The sequence below is a fragment of the Euprymna scolopes genome, chromosome 32 (genome assembly GCF_053919585.1).
Source record: "Euprymna scolopes isolate OS-2025 chromosome 32, ASM5391958v1, whole genome shotgun sequence".
Lineage (NCBI taxonomy): Eukaryota > Metazoa > Mollusca > Cephalopoda > Sepiida > Sepiolidae > Euprymna > Euprymna scolopes.
The window spans coordinates 87910476-87926685 of NC_136513.1; the positions used below are offsets into that span (position 1 = coordinate 87910476).

A 16210-nucleotide genomic window follows, 5' to 3' on the forward strand; every position below is an offset into this window, starting at 1 on the left:
CTTTATTCTTAATAACTGCCTGTAACCGTTTTGGATATTTATCAACAAGGTTTTTACAAGCATCAACACTGATTTTTGACCATTCTTCAATGCCGTAGTTCTCCAAATCCCTCAAATTTCTAGGTTTCCGCTTTTTAACCTCAGTTTTCAATATGTGCCAGAGGTTTTCGATAGGGTTCAGGTCGGGACTCTAGCTAGGCCATTCCAAAACATTAATGTGATTATCCTCAAACCATTTCTTGACTATTTTGGCAGTATGTTTTGGATCATTATCCTGTTGAAGGACCCAGTTTGGTCCTAAATGGAGCTTCTCCGCATCCTGTCTAATGTTTTTCTGGAGTATCTCCAAATATTGCTCCTTCTTCATGGTTCCATCTATCTTGACCAAACTACCTGGACCACTAGCCGAAAAGGAGCCCCAAAACATTAGGCTACCACCACCATGTTTCACCGTGGGTATGGTGTTCTTTGGGTTTTAAGCTTCTCCTTTCTTCCTCCAAACGTAAGAAGCATCCATATGGCCAAACAATTCAATTTTTGTTTCGTGAGTCCACAAAATACTTGAGAAAACGGACTCTGGAGAATTCACATGGTTCCTAGTAAACTTTAGACGTGCTGCAAGGTGTTTTCCGGTGTGAAATGGAGTCCTTCTTGGTCTTCTTCCTTTCAGACCATTTTCATGCAGAGTCCTTTGCAATGTTTGCCTTGATATTTTTATGCCAGAAGACTCCAGATTTTCTAAAATGTCCTTAGTAGTGGTGATTGGATTTGCATTAACACTTCTTACAATATTCCTGGTGGCTCTAGCAGACAGTTTCCTTTTCCTTCCTCTACCAATCAAGTTGTTTGTTGTGTGGTGGCTCTGGAATTTTTTGATGATGCTCTGTACTGTTGCTGTAGGGACCTCAAATTTCTTGGAAATTGACTTTTAACCTAAACTATCCTTATGTGAATTCGCAATTTTAGCTCTAAGATCATTACTAAGCTCTTTTTTCTTCCCCATTCTAATAATTTTTATTCTTTTATTGGTTTTCAGTTGATATCATTTTAATTTCTGAAAAATGCAAAAAACGAAATGAAATTAATCAAAGGTTGTATAAAAGCATTCAAAATAAGAATAAAACAGGAAACAAACAGTCAGAAACTCGATTAATACTGAAAAAAATAAGGGGGTATGATTATTTTTGAACATTGCAGATTTTATAAATAGCTGTATATTTCTTTTATTACAAGTATCCCGAGATTTTAAAATGACGAAAATGATCAGAAGAGGTTTATTAAGAATATGTATCAATATGGACGTAAACAATAAATTCTAACAAAGTTACACCTAATAAACTCAATTTTCAAGGGGGGGTATGAATAATATCGGGCACAACTGTATATATGGAGACAGAGAGAAAGAAAGAGAAAGTTTTAATGACAGGAAAGAGTGGTGGAAGAAAAGAAGAAAAGAGGAAATAGAAATGAGAGGAAGAGATAGAGAAGTAGGGATGGATTTAGAACAAATGTAGAAATAGAGGAAAAGAAAGAGAGAGAGAGAGTAAGACAGAGATAGAGAGAGGCATAATTCTTCTTTCTTTTTAACAAAAAAAAACGAGAATATATTAAACCTAAATAATAATAATTACAAAAACAACAATATTCTATGCTTCATACACGTGTAAACATCCTTATATATATATATATATATATATATATACATATATATATATATATATATTTATTTATTTATATATATATATATATATTATTATTATTATTATTATTATTATTATTATTATTATTATTAAATGAACTAATATATATATATATATATTATTATGATTAACTGAACTTATATATGTATATATATGTATTATTATTACATTTTCTATCCCAAACAAGACACATTGCCACTTTGATGCAGGGGTCTATTATCAGGGATCTAAGTTGCAAGGGTACTATGTAGGGAGTTTAGCAGCAAGATGTCTGTTCACATTACACTTGAACTTCTGCATGTCAGTACAGTTGGGGAAGCAGGAAACCGGAAGAGAATTCCAAAGTCCCGCAGTCCTGGTGAAGAAGCAATTTGAGTAAAAGCCTTTCTTACATCCAAGGATCTCAACTGTGTAGGGGTGGGACTTCGCTGCTTGTCGGGTTTGTCGGGGGTATTTTCGTCGAGGGGGTTACAAGTGCATCCAACATTAAAATACTTGTAAAACAGGCAGAGGGATGCAGCATTTCGTCGGTGGGACAGGGGCTGAAGTTTAGATGACATTTCGGGACCTATTAGGTTGACGATTCTCTTTTGGAGCCCGTCCAGGACCGAGAGAGAGAGAATTTTTTACTTGAAAATCTAGATTTTTTTGGAGAGAAAGGGCTGGATAGACGAAGTTCTGCTCGATTATGAGAAGCAGGTATAAGAGTAGATAGGGAGATAATAATTAGTTAGATTAGACATTTATTACATTATCATGCTAATAAGAATGGGGTGATTACAATGAGTAAAGGGGGAATCAGAGGAGAAACCTCTTTAGGACATGGCATTTCAAAGCTAAATGATTCTCATCAGAACAGGAGAAAAAAGACAGCATTATACAAGGGTAAGTGTAATGACCACAACACTGATTTTAATCCTTTATTTAATCCCTCGCTATAATCCGCACGTCTTCCTCTTATTAATACTCCCGGCGCGCAAAACCTCTCATACCAAATATCTCCTCACGTTCGCCTTTGGACTTATGTGATCCCACTCCTCTTTCTGTTTAATTACTTTTCTCCCTGAACTTTCCCATTTGTAATCTTAAATGCATTTAAAATAGGTGTGTGTGTGTGTGTGTGTGTGTGTGCGCATATGAATTCGGACAAGTCACAACCGGATAATTAAACATTTGAGAGACAGTTCTTTAACGGGACAAATCAACATCTTTGGCTGCGTGACACTAGACAAAGGAAGAACATACCTTCTTCATAGTTGCAACACATCGAACTGAAAGAGACATACCTTCTTCTGAGTCGCAGTTCTTTGACATCACACAACGAGGTCAGGCCTGATTCCAGGTCATTATCTTGATAACTATTAAATATTTTATATTAACTAAACATTGGCCATTGCAACCGCCTACGCTTCGATTAGGTAAACTAGTGTTTTCTGCGATAGCAATATTCAACACTCTCTTAGATCGGCACTTCTTGATTACAGTGACAAGACAAGCTCAGATAAGCGGAGAGCACATACAGCACCTGGTATTCCAAAATTGTCACCCACTTCAGTACTGATCAGGTTCAACTATGCTTAACTTCGGTGTCAGCGTAATTATGTTGGACGAAATTCACCAGCTGTTACAATCGGGTTTTAGTAGAGTGTATTCCAATTCTTGCTGTAGTTGGCCATTTGAACCTGAAAGCATAGAAATTGGTCAGTCATCTCATGAAATGTATAGCAATAACGTACTAAATTTTCAAACCCGAAGCGACGTTTTTTAAATTAAGGCTAGACAATCTAAAGGAAAGGATAACTTTCAAAAATATCGGCGAAAAAAGTTACCCCCCCGTAGAAAAGATGAAAAAGCTTGTGCTATCTCTGAATACCCTTTATGTAAAATTTCAAATGTTTAGACTAGAAATTGTCTGAGTAATTTGGAAGGGACCGCAGAGGTCAATTTTTTTTAACTTTGACCCCTATTATAACCCTTTAACATATATTGTTTGGGGCTTAAATCAAGTTATTAAGTTAGATCCATGTCCAAGGAACCTATATCTAAAATTTGAAGTGTTTAGACCTAAAATTGTCCGAGGAGTTTGGTAGAGTTCTCAAAGGTCAAATCGTTGAACTTTGACCCCTTAACTGTCAAAATTCCGGCCGAAAACCGATCCAAAAGATTTCTCCAAATCTCAGTACCCTGTATATCAAATTTCGTGTCTGTAGACTAAAAACTGACAAAGTTATTGCGTAGGTAAATGTATACATACACACAGCAAGACAGACACGATCACTTTCATAGATATATATATAGATAGATAGATAGATAGATAGACTAATAGATTAAACAAAAATATATACATATACATAAATATATATGGAAACAATTTTGTGTTTGCTGTAATCTTTTTACGCAAATATTATTCAAGTATAAATCATGTAGAATATCTGCACAAATATAATTACACGTAATAGTTAACTAAAAATGATCATCCCATAAGAAAACCGAAAAGGCTAATAGAGAATTAATTAAAATGAATGTTTAAAAGAATATGAAAATTAGCTAGATCTTTTGCTAGTGATTGCAATTCCACAAACAATATATTAGAAAATTGTATTTTCTTTTTAAATAAATAGAAAAGATAGTTTTTAATATGAATATCAATACACACAAAAGAAAAACGAATTTATAGAAGATATAGATAGACTAGCATGGGTGCCCGGCGTTGCCTGGGTGTTTGGAGGTGTATTCTGAGAAAATAGGGTTAATTGTTTTAACTTTGACCCCTATTATGACCCCTTAACATATATTGTTTTGGGCTCAAATCAAATTATTAAGTTAGATCCACGTCTAAGGAATCTATATCTAAAATTTCAATTGTTTAGACCCAAAATTGTCGGAGAAGTTTGTTAGAGTTCTCAAAGATCCAATCGTTGAACCTTGACCCCTTAGCAGCCAAATTTTTGGCCGAAAATTGATCACATCGATTTTCCCACATCTCAGTACCTTGTATATCAAATTTCGAGTCTGTAGACTTAAAATTGACAGAATTATTGCGTAGGGAAATGTACACAGACAGACAGGCACACAGATACACAGACAGACAGATACACAGACACGTTCACTTTTATAGGTATAATATATATATATATATATATATATATATATATATATATATAATCCAAAAAAAATGCGACGTTAAACGTTATTTATAGAATGCTGAAACAGTTACTATTATGAACTATCTTCATCATCGTCAGCAGCAGAAGAAGCTGCATCATCATCATCATCATCATCATCACCACTGTGCCATGACAACATTAATATGAATGCAATTTTGTTCTCGTTAGCTAATGGGAAATGCCCTTGCTACCATGTTATGGCTTCTAAATGTCCGACATATGTGTTTTCCATTTCAGGCCAGAGTAGAAATATATCCAAAATTTTGTTAGCGGATCTACTTCCTCAGACAGAACTCTACATGACATACGAGGGATCACTTACTCAACCTGGTTGCCAGGAAACGGTCACGTGGATTCTATTAAATAAACCATTGTACGTTATGAAGGAGCAGGTAAGAAACAACGTTTACTTTTTTATTGAAAGCAAAATCCCACCCCTTCACTGTTGCGGTCCCCTGAATGCTAGAAACCTTCTACTCTATTACCATTATCGTAAAAATTGTAATTAAATAAAGAATTCCATTTAAATACAATATAATTTCTTCCGCGGCAGATTTGGTGGCTCAAATAATTTTTACGAATATCGTCTTTCTTTGTATTCATATGCTTATTCCATGTTTTATAGCATTATATAGCACTTGTGCTTCCTCACACTCCTGACTGACCGGACAAGCTGCAAAATCCCACCTTTATACTATTGAGGTCCCTAGATGCTGAAAGAGATTTCTACTTTAGTAGTTTCTTCTCTCGATCCTTAAGATATTGGAATTCCCTCCCTGTTTCCATTTTCCGTGACTGTACTAGCATGCAAAAGATAAATGTAACGCGAACAGACATTTTGCAGCTCAACTCCCCACATAGTCCCCTGTCAGAGACAATCCCAAATAGCAACCCCTTACGTTCCAAGTCGTAATATGTCTTTTGGTGATTGAAAAAGAGTAAAACGTATGAAACTTTTTATAATGATAAACTACTGCGTAGTGTATGGTTAGGGTTAGGGTTAGACTACCTGCCTTCCTTGAATCTCTTATGTCAGTCAGAAACTGATGTTCGATTCATGAAAGATTACGCAAAAACGGCCTGGAACATTCTATACGTTTCTATGACATTTTTTCCACGTTTCAAACAGAATTTTATTGCATATCGTTCTTCTAAAGTGTCCTCGCATCCAGATTGCATATTTAAAATTCACCAGCTGTTGCAATCAGGCTTTAGTAAGGTGTATTCCAATGTCCTGCTGTAGCTGTTCATTTGAAACTTAAATCATAAAAATTGGTCAGTCATCTCTTAAGATGTATAGCAATAATATACTGAATTTTCAAAGGTCTACGACAATTTTAAATGCTCGTACAAAAAGTCTGGAAACTTATTGAAGACATCTCGTACATGTGCGTTGGCTAGAATATTTTCATTCTAAATACTAAGCAATTAGGCACAAAGTAGAAAAGTATGGAAACTTATTAAAGACACCTAAGAGATTTTTCTTTGTGATAGACTACTGCGTAGTGTATGGTGTCTTTCTTTTTAGAAGTATATTTCGTCTCTTCATTATTAAAAAAAACATTTTAATTACATGCGTCAAGTAATTGTATCTTACGATGAAGCCAAATACAGCCATTCTGAAGAATAAGACTGATATCTTATAAATGTAAGATATGAACGCATAGCCAACTGTTTACACAAAGGAAACTTCAAACAATTCGAAACTTTTAGCAATTCACAATTAATTAAATTGATTAAATAAATTCAGCCCGTCATAAATTCGCAAATTCAAGTACCATAGCAACACCCACTTTAGTGTAGTCCTGCTAGATATAATAAATTCTAAAGTTTAAAGGCCCACCCTAAAACTAAATTGTAGAAATAAAATAACAAACAACAGAATAAAACTTTAGTTTAGGATAGGAAGAAAAATAAAATAATCAGATGAAAGAATTAATATAATCCCACACCTAAAACCCTATTGTACTCTACTAAAGCGACACTCGCCCGATGTCGGTTGAACCGATTTCCTCTGGAGGACAAAGTTTCGTGGGAATATGAAATCTACAAGCAGTCCGGAGTTGAATCTATATCGCTGTCAGAGGAGATAACAACGTAAGGTTTTTGCAGCTCTTGCAAGATGTCGGCGCCTGCTTTTCTAAATGGTCACTCGTCTGGTACGGACCAGGCTCAACGTTGCTTTCGGCGATCCAACGAGAACCGGTGTGTCAATGAGGTTTTGAAATTGAAAATAAAAACAGAACTCCAAACAGCACGTACGGGTTAAAAAGAGATCATGAATTAATCAAACACATTCACTCATATAATAAAAGAATAGAAGAAAAAAGGAGAGAAGTAAAAGTCAGTCTCTAAGCATACTAGATTAAACACCACGAGTATATATATAAATATATATATATATATTTCGATACGTTTTGTAAGAAATATAAATGTGAAATATAAACATAAAATATTAAACACAAAATGTAACATCGTTTTCATGCTTATATTATATAAAATAATATATATAATATAATATATATAATATAATATATATAATATATATAATATAATATATATAATATAATATATATAATATATGTATAATATAATATATAATACATATATAATATATATATAATATAATATAATATATATAATATAATATATATATGTATAATATATATAATATAATATATATAATATGTATAATATACATAATATAATATAATATATATATAATATGTATAATATATATAATATAATATATAATATAAGATATAATATATATATAATATATATAATATAATATATAATATATATAATATATATAATATAATATATATAATATATATAATATATAATATATATAATATATATGATATATATATAATATATAATATAATATATATCATATGTAATATAATATATAATATAATATATTATATATATAATATACATAATATAATATATAATATATATAATATAATATATATATAATATATAATACATATATAAATATATATAATACAAATATAAATATATATAATACATATATAAATATATATAATACATATATATATTATATATATTATATATATAATATATATAATACATATATATATAATACATATATAAATATATATAATACATATATATATAATACACATATAAATATATATAATACACATATAAATATATATATACTAGCGGGGGTACCCGGCGTTGCCCGAGTGTTTGTTTCCGGGACGGGGGGGAGTTTTAAAAAATGGAATGGTAGGTAAGTAGGAAGGATCAAACCCGGAGTCATGAGTACAAGTAGGAAAATTAAGTGTGAAAAAAAAAACATCTGCAACGTTAACAGTTCGGCCACCAAGAAAAGTCCATTCCAGTTGTTTAGGAAAAAAAAAACGACTACGGTAGGGAGCCACAGAGCACTGCAGCTTAGTTTAGTGATTTTAAATAACTTCACATGAAAGAACTACGAAGCCAAACCGGTGTTCTCTTCTCAACTGTTCCTTGTGAACGATCCCCAAACGGTGTTAAGTGGTGGCAGGGGGAGGAGGAATTTATTAGAGAGAAAATATTTTACCACTTCCATTGATCTTAACCGATTTTGGCCGTGACTTCTCAGCAGAAAAAGTATAGAAATATAAGATTATCGAGGAATTTGAGAAATAATAAGCCTATAACACACCTCAGATATTGTTCTGCCGTTTGTGCATATTATATTTGCATGAAATATCTTGATTTTTAATCCTATTAATGTCAAAATCAGACGGGAAAAAATTAGTTCATTTTATTTATATAGATAGAAATAGAAGAGAAGAGATTATATATATATATATATATTATATATATATTATATATATATATATATATATATGTATATATATACATATATATATATATATATGATAAATATATATATACATTGCATAATCGCGTTGACACACCAGATCATCGAAGTTTAGCAAGTGTAGTATCTTCTTTAGATGCGGCACTTCTATTTCTCGTTCTCATTCAGTGGAGGAGAAATCATTTACGACTGAGACAATTTTGTATTTTTGTACCTTTTCTCCACGTTAAAAAACGACCCTGGTGTTTAACTCTGTCCGGTGGGGAGGCATTGTAAATAGGTACAGATGAGCGACCATTCTTTTGGAATTCTGGGCGCTGTAGGTGTTCTATGTTTATCTCGTCATTTTTCCAGTCTTCCTGAACATACACTTAACTTGCCACTGGTATATAACAATGTCTACTCAGGAGAGATGTGGTTGGAGATTGCGCACCTCCTACCACAAAAATTTCACGTGCAGGCATCACTACGTGAGTATCCAGAGTCTGTCAAAGACTAAAAGAGCCTTATATATATATATATATATATATATATATATATATATATATATATATATATATATATATATATATATATATATAGGAAATTTATTATTACACTGAGTCCAGAAGGAGTTTACAAATTGCTTCAGCTAGAGGAAAATCCAACTAGCATCGTCAGAATTCATAGATGGACTAAGTTATAAAATCAAATAAGAATGGAAACATCATAGATGAAGGGGAGTTAGAAAAGAAGGGGGAGTGGTAGGGAGAGGACGTTGGAATTTAAAGTAGTAGGAGTGTATACAATAAGAGAGGGGTTTATAATTAAATATTAATTATGTGTAAATTGTTATATACGTTTTTTTTAGTTTATAACGGTTTAAAATTAAAAGACGCTACTTTTATTTATAACGGCATAAGTAACAGTTAATTTAAAGGATCACCATGGCAACAGGTTGGAGAGTGAATGTTAGTGAAGGAACGGGTTGAAAATGGGGTTTAAAGTGATTTATATATATATATATATATATATATATATATATATATATATAAGTTCTAAATTTAAAGGAAAAATATTAAACCATATCTTAACTCTTTCTAACTAACATGTTGCAAATATATTTGCTTCCACTGCACGAACTTTTACTCATCCCCTCCTCCAGTAACAATGAAATAGCAATGTCCCTTAATCTCTTTGAGGAATGTAATTTCTCAGTAGACATAACATTTACATACTAACCCAGTAGCTTTAACTACCCACGCGGGGTCGCAGAAATGCCTGGATTAGGATCCAGGCGCGGGGTAAACCATCTCGGTGCTGATGGACTCGTATATCTACCCAGGCCATCCGTCTAGGAGAAGGAAAACTCTGAAGCTAAACCTAAGGGGAGGGAGGCCTCTCCATTCTTGGATGACATCCTTTCTAGAGCTGATGACTCGAACAAATTACCGCTGCAAACCTAAACTGCTTAAGGAGCAGATAGGCACTGTCTATAGCCCCACTTCCGTACTCCTTCTTTGCGTATTAGCCAGGCGTAGAGGTCGAAGCACAGGGATTCGGCAGAAACACTCAGTGGTCGATCTTGTTTCCTGACTAGAGCAATGAACGCCAATTTCCCCCTCTCCCGACACATCCAATCCCCCTCTAAACTGAGCAGTTGGGAATGTTTGAACATCATAATGCCAGTACAAGTAGATTGGGTCGACCATCGTCTGATGGGTTGAGGGTACCGGATTGACAGTTCCTGGCTGCTGTTCCCGACTGGTAGTAGAGGTGCCCTAACTCTTTGGTAGGGCTTAGAGCGGCTGCTCCATCGACAGTTGAATAATATCGGGATGTTTGTAGTGCATTGTCGCGCATGGAAAGGGACCCTGCAGTAGGCTTTCCTGAGGCCACAGTCCTAGTAGATCGAAGGTCAGCTGATGGTCTACTTGTGTTGCATGCCTGGTGTTCTGCATAACCAATTGTTCAGCACCCCTTACCTAACTGAAACTTTTTAAAAAATCACAGTACAAGCTAAAAATACGCTTAAACCAGGACAAAACTCAAACAAAGCCAAATTGGCTCCTCCCTTTAGGCTTGCATTTACTAACATCCGTGGGCTTAGAACTAATTTAAATGATATTGAAGCATTTCTCCTAATAAACATCCCGGATATCTTAGCACTAAGTGAGACTAACCTATACTCCTCCATCCCCTCTAACTACTTTAACATACCTGGATATCTCCCACTCTGCCGTAAGGACTCTGACAGACATATGCACGGGCTTAGAGTCTCCCTCTGACTAGAGAAACAAAACTAGAATCGAACTATCAAGCCTCTATGTGCTTTAGACTTAAGATGCAACATAATATTAGTTACTTTTATTTTCTCTACCGCTCTCCCTCGACCCAGTACTGTACCCTAATAAACAAAGTCTCTGACAGCATAGATACGGCACTTTCCCTCGACACTAGCGCACAAGTTCATGTATTTGGTGACTTAATGTCCACCACAGTAACTGGCTTGGATTCTCTAATTACACAGACGCAGCTGGTACCACAACACATAGGTTCTCTATATCTCATTCTCTTTCACAGACGGTTACGTTTCCAACTCGTTTCCCTGACCAGCAATAGCAACACGCATCACTCTTAGATCTGTTTCTGACCACAGTTCCTGATGATTGTGATACGAACGCCCACAGCCCACTTGGGAATGCTAATCATGTAGTAATGTAATAGTTGAAATCGCTCTTAACTCTAGAGCCAAAATGGAAGAGCCATTGCTCAAAACAACATGATATTATAAAAAGGCCGACTGAATGGCTCAAAACGGCAATTGAAGCACATGTCCCCACGCGGAAATTTTATAGCAAGCTCCACTCTCCCCAATGGTTTACTTCCACATGTGCAGCTGCCATCACACAGAGGCAGCACGCGTACCACAGATTTAACCGACATAAATCCAGTTCAAACAGACAGAAGTATATAGAAGCTAGAAGAAACTGTAAGAAAGAAATAGCGACAGCCAAGAGAGAATTTACTAAAACCACCCAAAAATGCATCGAAGCTCAGAAATTAGGAACCCGTGACTTCTGGAAAATCTACAACTGTGTAGTAAATAATGGGTAATCAACAATTCCCCATCATCCAACAACCATGAAGTTGTTTGCTCAGCAACCGAGAAAGCTAACATGCTTACCAGTCGGTTTGCCTCCAACTCCACACTAGACCCTGCTAACCACCCTATCCCAGACTTTCCTTTGCGGACAGACGCCACACTTGACGATCTTGAAATCACCCCTTCTCTGGTGCATGCCATTATAAAAAATCTTGACACTTCAAAAGCATGTGGACCTGATCTCATCCCGGATGTGCTATTAAAAAAGTGCTCCGCCGAAGTAGCTCCAATCCTCTCCAAACTTTACAACAAATGCCTTAATGAATCTTGCTTTCCTGCCTGCTGGAAAACTGCTTCTGTGGTACCAGTTTTCATGAATTCTGACGAAAGAACTGACCCAGCAAATTACCGCCCCATTAGCCTCCTCCCTCTTTTTGCCCAAATATTTGAGTCCATAATTAACCAAGCTCTAGTCCCTCACCTTACAGATACAAAACTTTTTACCGACCAACAATATGGATTTAGGCAAGCCCGTTCCACAGCAGACATTCTAACTGTAATCTCTGAGCGTATATACCATTCACTTGACAAAGCAGGGGAGGGTAGAGCGATAGCTCTAGATATATCTTAGGCTTTTGACAGGGTATGGCATGAAGGTCTTTTCAGGAAAACCAGATCATACGGTATCACTGGAAGAATACTTAACATAATTAAATCCTTCTTAGATAAGAGAAAAATCCAGGTTGTCCTCGATGGCTGTACATCTAAACAATATGATATAAATGCGGGAGTGTCTCAGGGGTCTATCCTTGGACCTTTATTATTCCTAATATTCATAAATTACCTCCCTGACAAAATTGTCTGTGAGATGGGTATATATGCTGATGACACCACACTCTATAACAGACACGACAGGAAAACAAATGAACACATATCTAAAGAAATGGCAGAAACAATAGAGAATGACCTCCAATCTGTAGTGGAATGGGGACAAAATGGATGGTCACATTCAATGCTGCCAAGACTAAACTTGTTTCCTTCAATAACTACAAGAAACCTTCTCTACCACCTATAGCAATGGCCGAAGACTCTTTATCTGAAAGTACATCTTTTAAGCTCCTCGGCCTAACGTTCACAGGAAACATGAGTTGGTACAATTACATTGAGAGCATTGCCAGGACCGCTGCGAACAATGTAGGTTCTCTCTACCGTGCTAGAAAGCACTGAAAGTCCTGTACCTCTATAAGGCCACCATTCGCCCATGTATGGAGTATTGTTGCCATATTTGAGCCAGTGCATCTACTAGTAGTCTCTCACTCCTAGACAAGGTTCAAAAGAGAGTCGCCAACCTAATAGGTCCTGAACTATCATCCAAACTTCAGTCTCTGTCCCATCGACGCAATGTAGCATCCCTCTGCCTGTTCTACAAGTACTTTAACGGTGTATGTTCCGACGAGCTGCAAGCACTTGTACCCCCTCTACGTAAATACCCCCGACAAACCCGACAAGCAGTACAATCCCACCCCTTCAAAGTAGAGATCCCTAGATGTAAGAGAGCCTTCTGCTTCAGTAGTTTCTTCCCCAGACTTCGCTAGACTTTGGAACTCCCTGCCAGGTTCCTGCTTCCCCAACTGTACTGACATGCAGAAGTTCAAGTGTAACGTGAACCGACATCTTGCTGCCCAACTCCCCACCTAGTACCCCTGTAGCCTATGTCCCTAATAGTAGCCCCCTACATCAAAGTGCCTTGTTTGGGGGAAAAATGTAATATATATATATATATATATATATATATATATATATATATATATATATATATATATATATATATAAGTAAATAGTTTACGCATAAAATTATACTTTCGTATGTTAATTTATGTGATTAAATGAAGTAGTCATTATATATATATATATATATATATATATATATATATATATATATATATATAAAACACGTTAACTAACGTCACCTATTTATTTGAAAAAACAGTGTGTAAAATTCCTAAATAAAACAAAACAAGTAAAAGTGAAGTAAATTATTTTTTAAGAAGTCCTGTAATTGGCCAATGAAAACATCAATCCATGCGCGGAAATAACAATGAATCTGATTGGTTAAAATAAGCGCAAATTTTCTCGTTCTTTTTCTTTTTTTCACTCCTACTCTCACTTTCTTTTTCCTATACCCCACTCTCTCTTTATCTCTTTTTTATTTGTCTCTCTCTTAATCTCACTCTCTGTTATCTCTTTCTTTCTCTTGGGAATTTTGTAAATTGGATTACTTAGGGGGACAGTTCATCAAGAACTTGTTTACGTTGGACTTGAAGACAGTCAGATTGTAGTCAGCTGAAAAGCAGGCAATCGGGAAAGAGTTCTACAGGCGTGTAGTTCTAAGAAAGAAACTTTGTTCATGGAATCTACATTTAAGTTTAGGCACAGATAAAGAGTGTGGGAAATTATTGATAGTGGTTTTGGCTAGACGAGTGTTTTTCGTGAAAGTTTGCGAGGGGGGACCATAGATTGAAGCTCAGCTGAACATTTGCATGAAAAAACGATAAAGCAGAGACAGGCTCGCAATGTCTCATTTGTGAGAAAGAGGTTGCAAGGAAAAGAAAAGAGCATCCCCCAGTAAGTTACGAACTACTATTTTGAACTCTGTCAAGGCAGGATAACCTACTTCTAGCAGCTCCTGTCCAGATGTGGCAACAATACTTCATCATTGGCCAATACCTGGCTTTTATATAGGTAGAGAATTGCATCAGGAGTGATATATCTGTTGGAACAATAGAAGGATTCCACCACTTTTCCAGCCACCTTGGCAATGGATTTGATATACGTATTCCATTTCAGGTCAGGAGTAAATGTCAAGCCCAGAAGCTTGTCAAAACATGAAGCCTCCTAAAGACGAGAGCCATTCATTTTAAGTGACTACTTCTTTATTTAACACAGATTCCAGTAGCTTACTCATGATGCAGAGGAGACGTATTGGTCTGTACTGAGAGGGAGATGAGCGATTATCTGAGTTCTTAAATACATGCGATTTCCAAGGTGTTGGGAAGCATTTCTCATTAAGACAACGCTTTCGAAAAAAGATAGAGTTTAAAAATATGTAGACAGGCAGATGGAACGATAGACAGAGAGACATATAGCCGTTTATATATTAGATTTTCTTTCGCGTTCTCTTTCTTGCCCTTATACAGGCACTTTCTTTCTTTTTATTTTTCTCTTTCTTTTTCTCTCTTAATTCCACTTTCTTCTTTCTCTTTTTCTTCCTCATTATTTCTCTTTTTATTTCTCTTTCTTCCCCCCCCCCTCTCTCTCTCTCTCTCTCTCTCTCTCTCTCTCTCTCTCTCTCTGTCATTTTCTTTTTCTCTGTTTCTGATTATTCTTATCTTTTTTCTCTCTTTTTCCATCATTTCTTTCTTTATATTTGTTTTCTTCTCCATTTTCACTTCTTTCATTTCTATCTCCTTCTTTTCCATTTTCTTTCTTTTTTCTTTTCCTTCTCTACTTATTTTACTTTTCTCATTTTCTTTCTATTTTTTTCCTTGATTCCTTCTGCCTCTCTTTCTTTATTTCTATTTTTCTTTCTTTTTTTTTCTTCTGAACGTTTGTCTGTAACTGCTCAAATTTCTTTTTTCCCCTCACTTTCTTTCTCTTCCCTTAACCCCCTCTCTCTCTCTCTCTCTCTCTCTCTCTCTCTTTCTCTCTCTCTCTTTCTCTCTCTCTCTATCGATCGATCTATCTCTCTCGTCCTCCCTCTTTCCTTATCTGTCTCTTTCTCTCTGAAACACTCTCTCATTCTCTCCCTGTACATTTCTTTCTCTGTTTTTCCCTCTATTCGTTCTCATCATATCCCTGTCTCTCTCTTTCTCTTGTTTTCTCCACACTCTCTTTCTCTCTTCCCCTTCTGTTCCCCCTCTCTCTCTCTTTCTCTCTCTCTCTCTCATCCTCCTTGTCGCTCTCTCTCCTTTTGTAGAGATTAAAAATGCATGTTCAACGACAGATATGAAATGAGAAAGAATCAAGATTATTTCTATTTACAACCATGTAATTTATTTAAGGATGAAGAAACACTTATACATTTTTTTACAGACAATAGCTTTTGGTGAAGAATACATAAGATATATGTGTGCGTGCGTACGTGCGTGTTGTTGATCTTTGCCGATCAAGTGTGGACTGAAATTAATATTTTGTTTAAAGTTGTTACCGAGGTAATTCATGCTTGCAGAGTTTGTTTGTTCATACTTTGCAATGTTTAGAGCTTACCTCGATAAGGTTGGAATGTCGCGAAAGTTCATCGCATTTCAGTATTGGTTTGTGTGTGTAAGACACACTTGGGACGCATGGCGCATGTGTCCTAATCGCCTGCTACTCGAGCAAAAATGAGGAAGGAAAAAATGGAAATAAAGAGAGAGAG

At 35.5% G+C, this 16210-nt stretch overlaps 1 protein-coding gene across 2 annotated transcripts in view; it reads left to right on the forward strand.

Annotated features, from left to right (window-relative positions):
* The window catches only part of LOC145256466 (carbonic anhydrase-related protein 10-like), a 696397-nt gene that overhangs the window by 622478 nt on the left and 57709 nt on the right, over nt 1–16210 (forward strand). For both annotated transcript variants that reach the window (XM_080115400.1, XM_080115401.1), the window contains exon 7: nt 5105–5259. In XM_080115400.1, coding sequence (XP_079971526.1) covers nt 5105–5259 — 155 coding nt within the window. The remainder of the gene's footprint in view (nt 1–5104; nt 5260–16210) is intronic.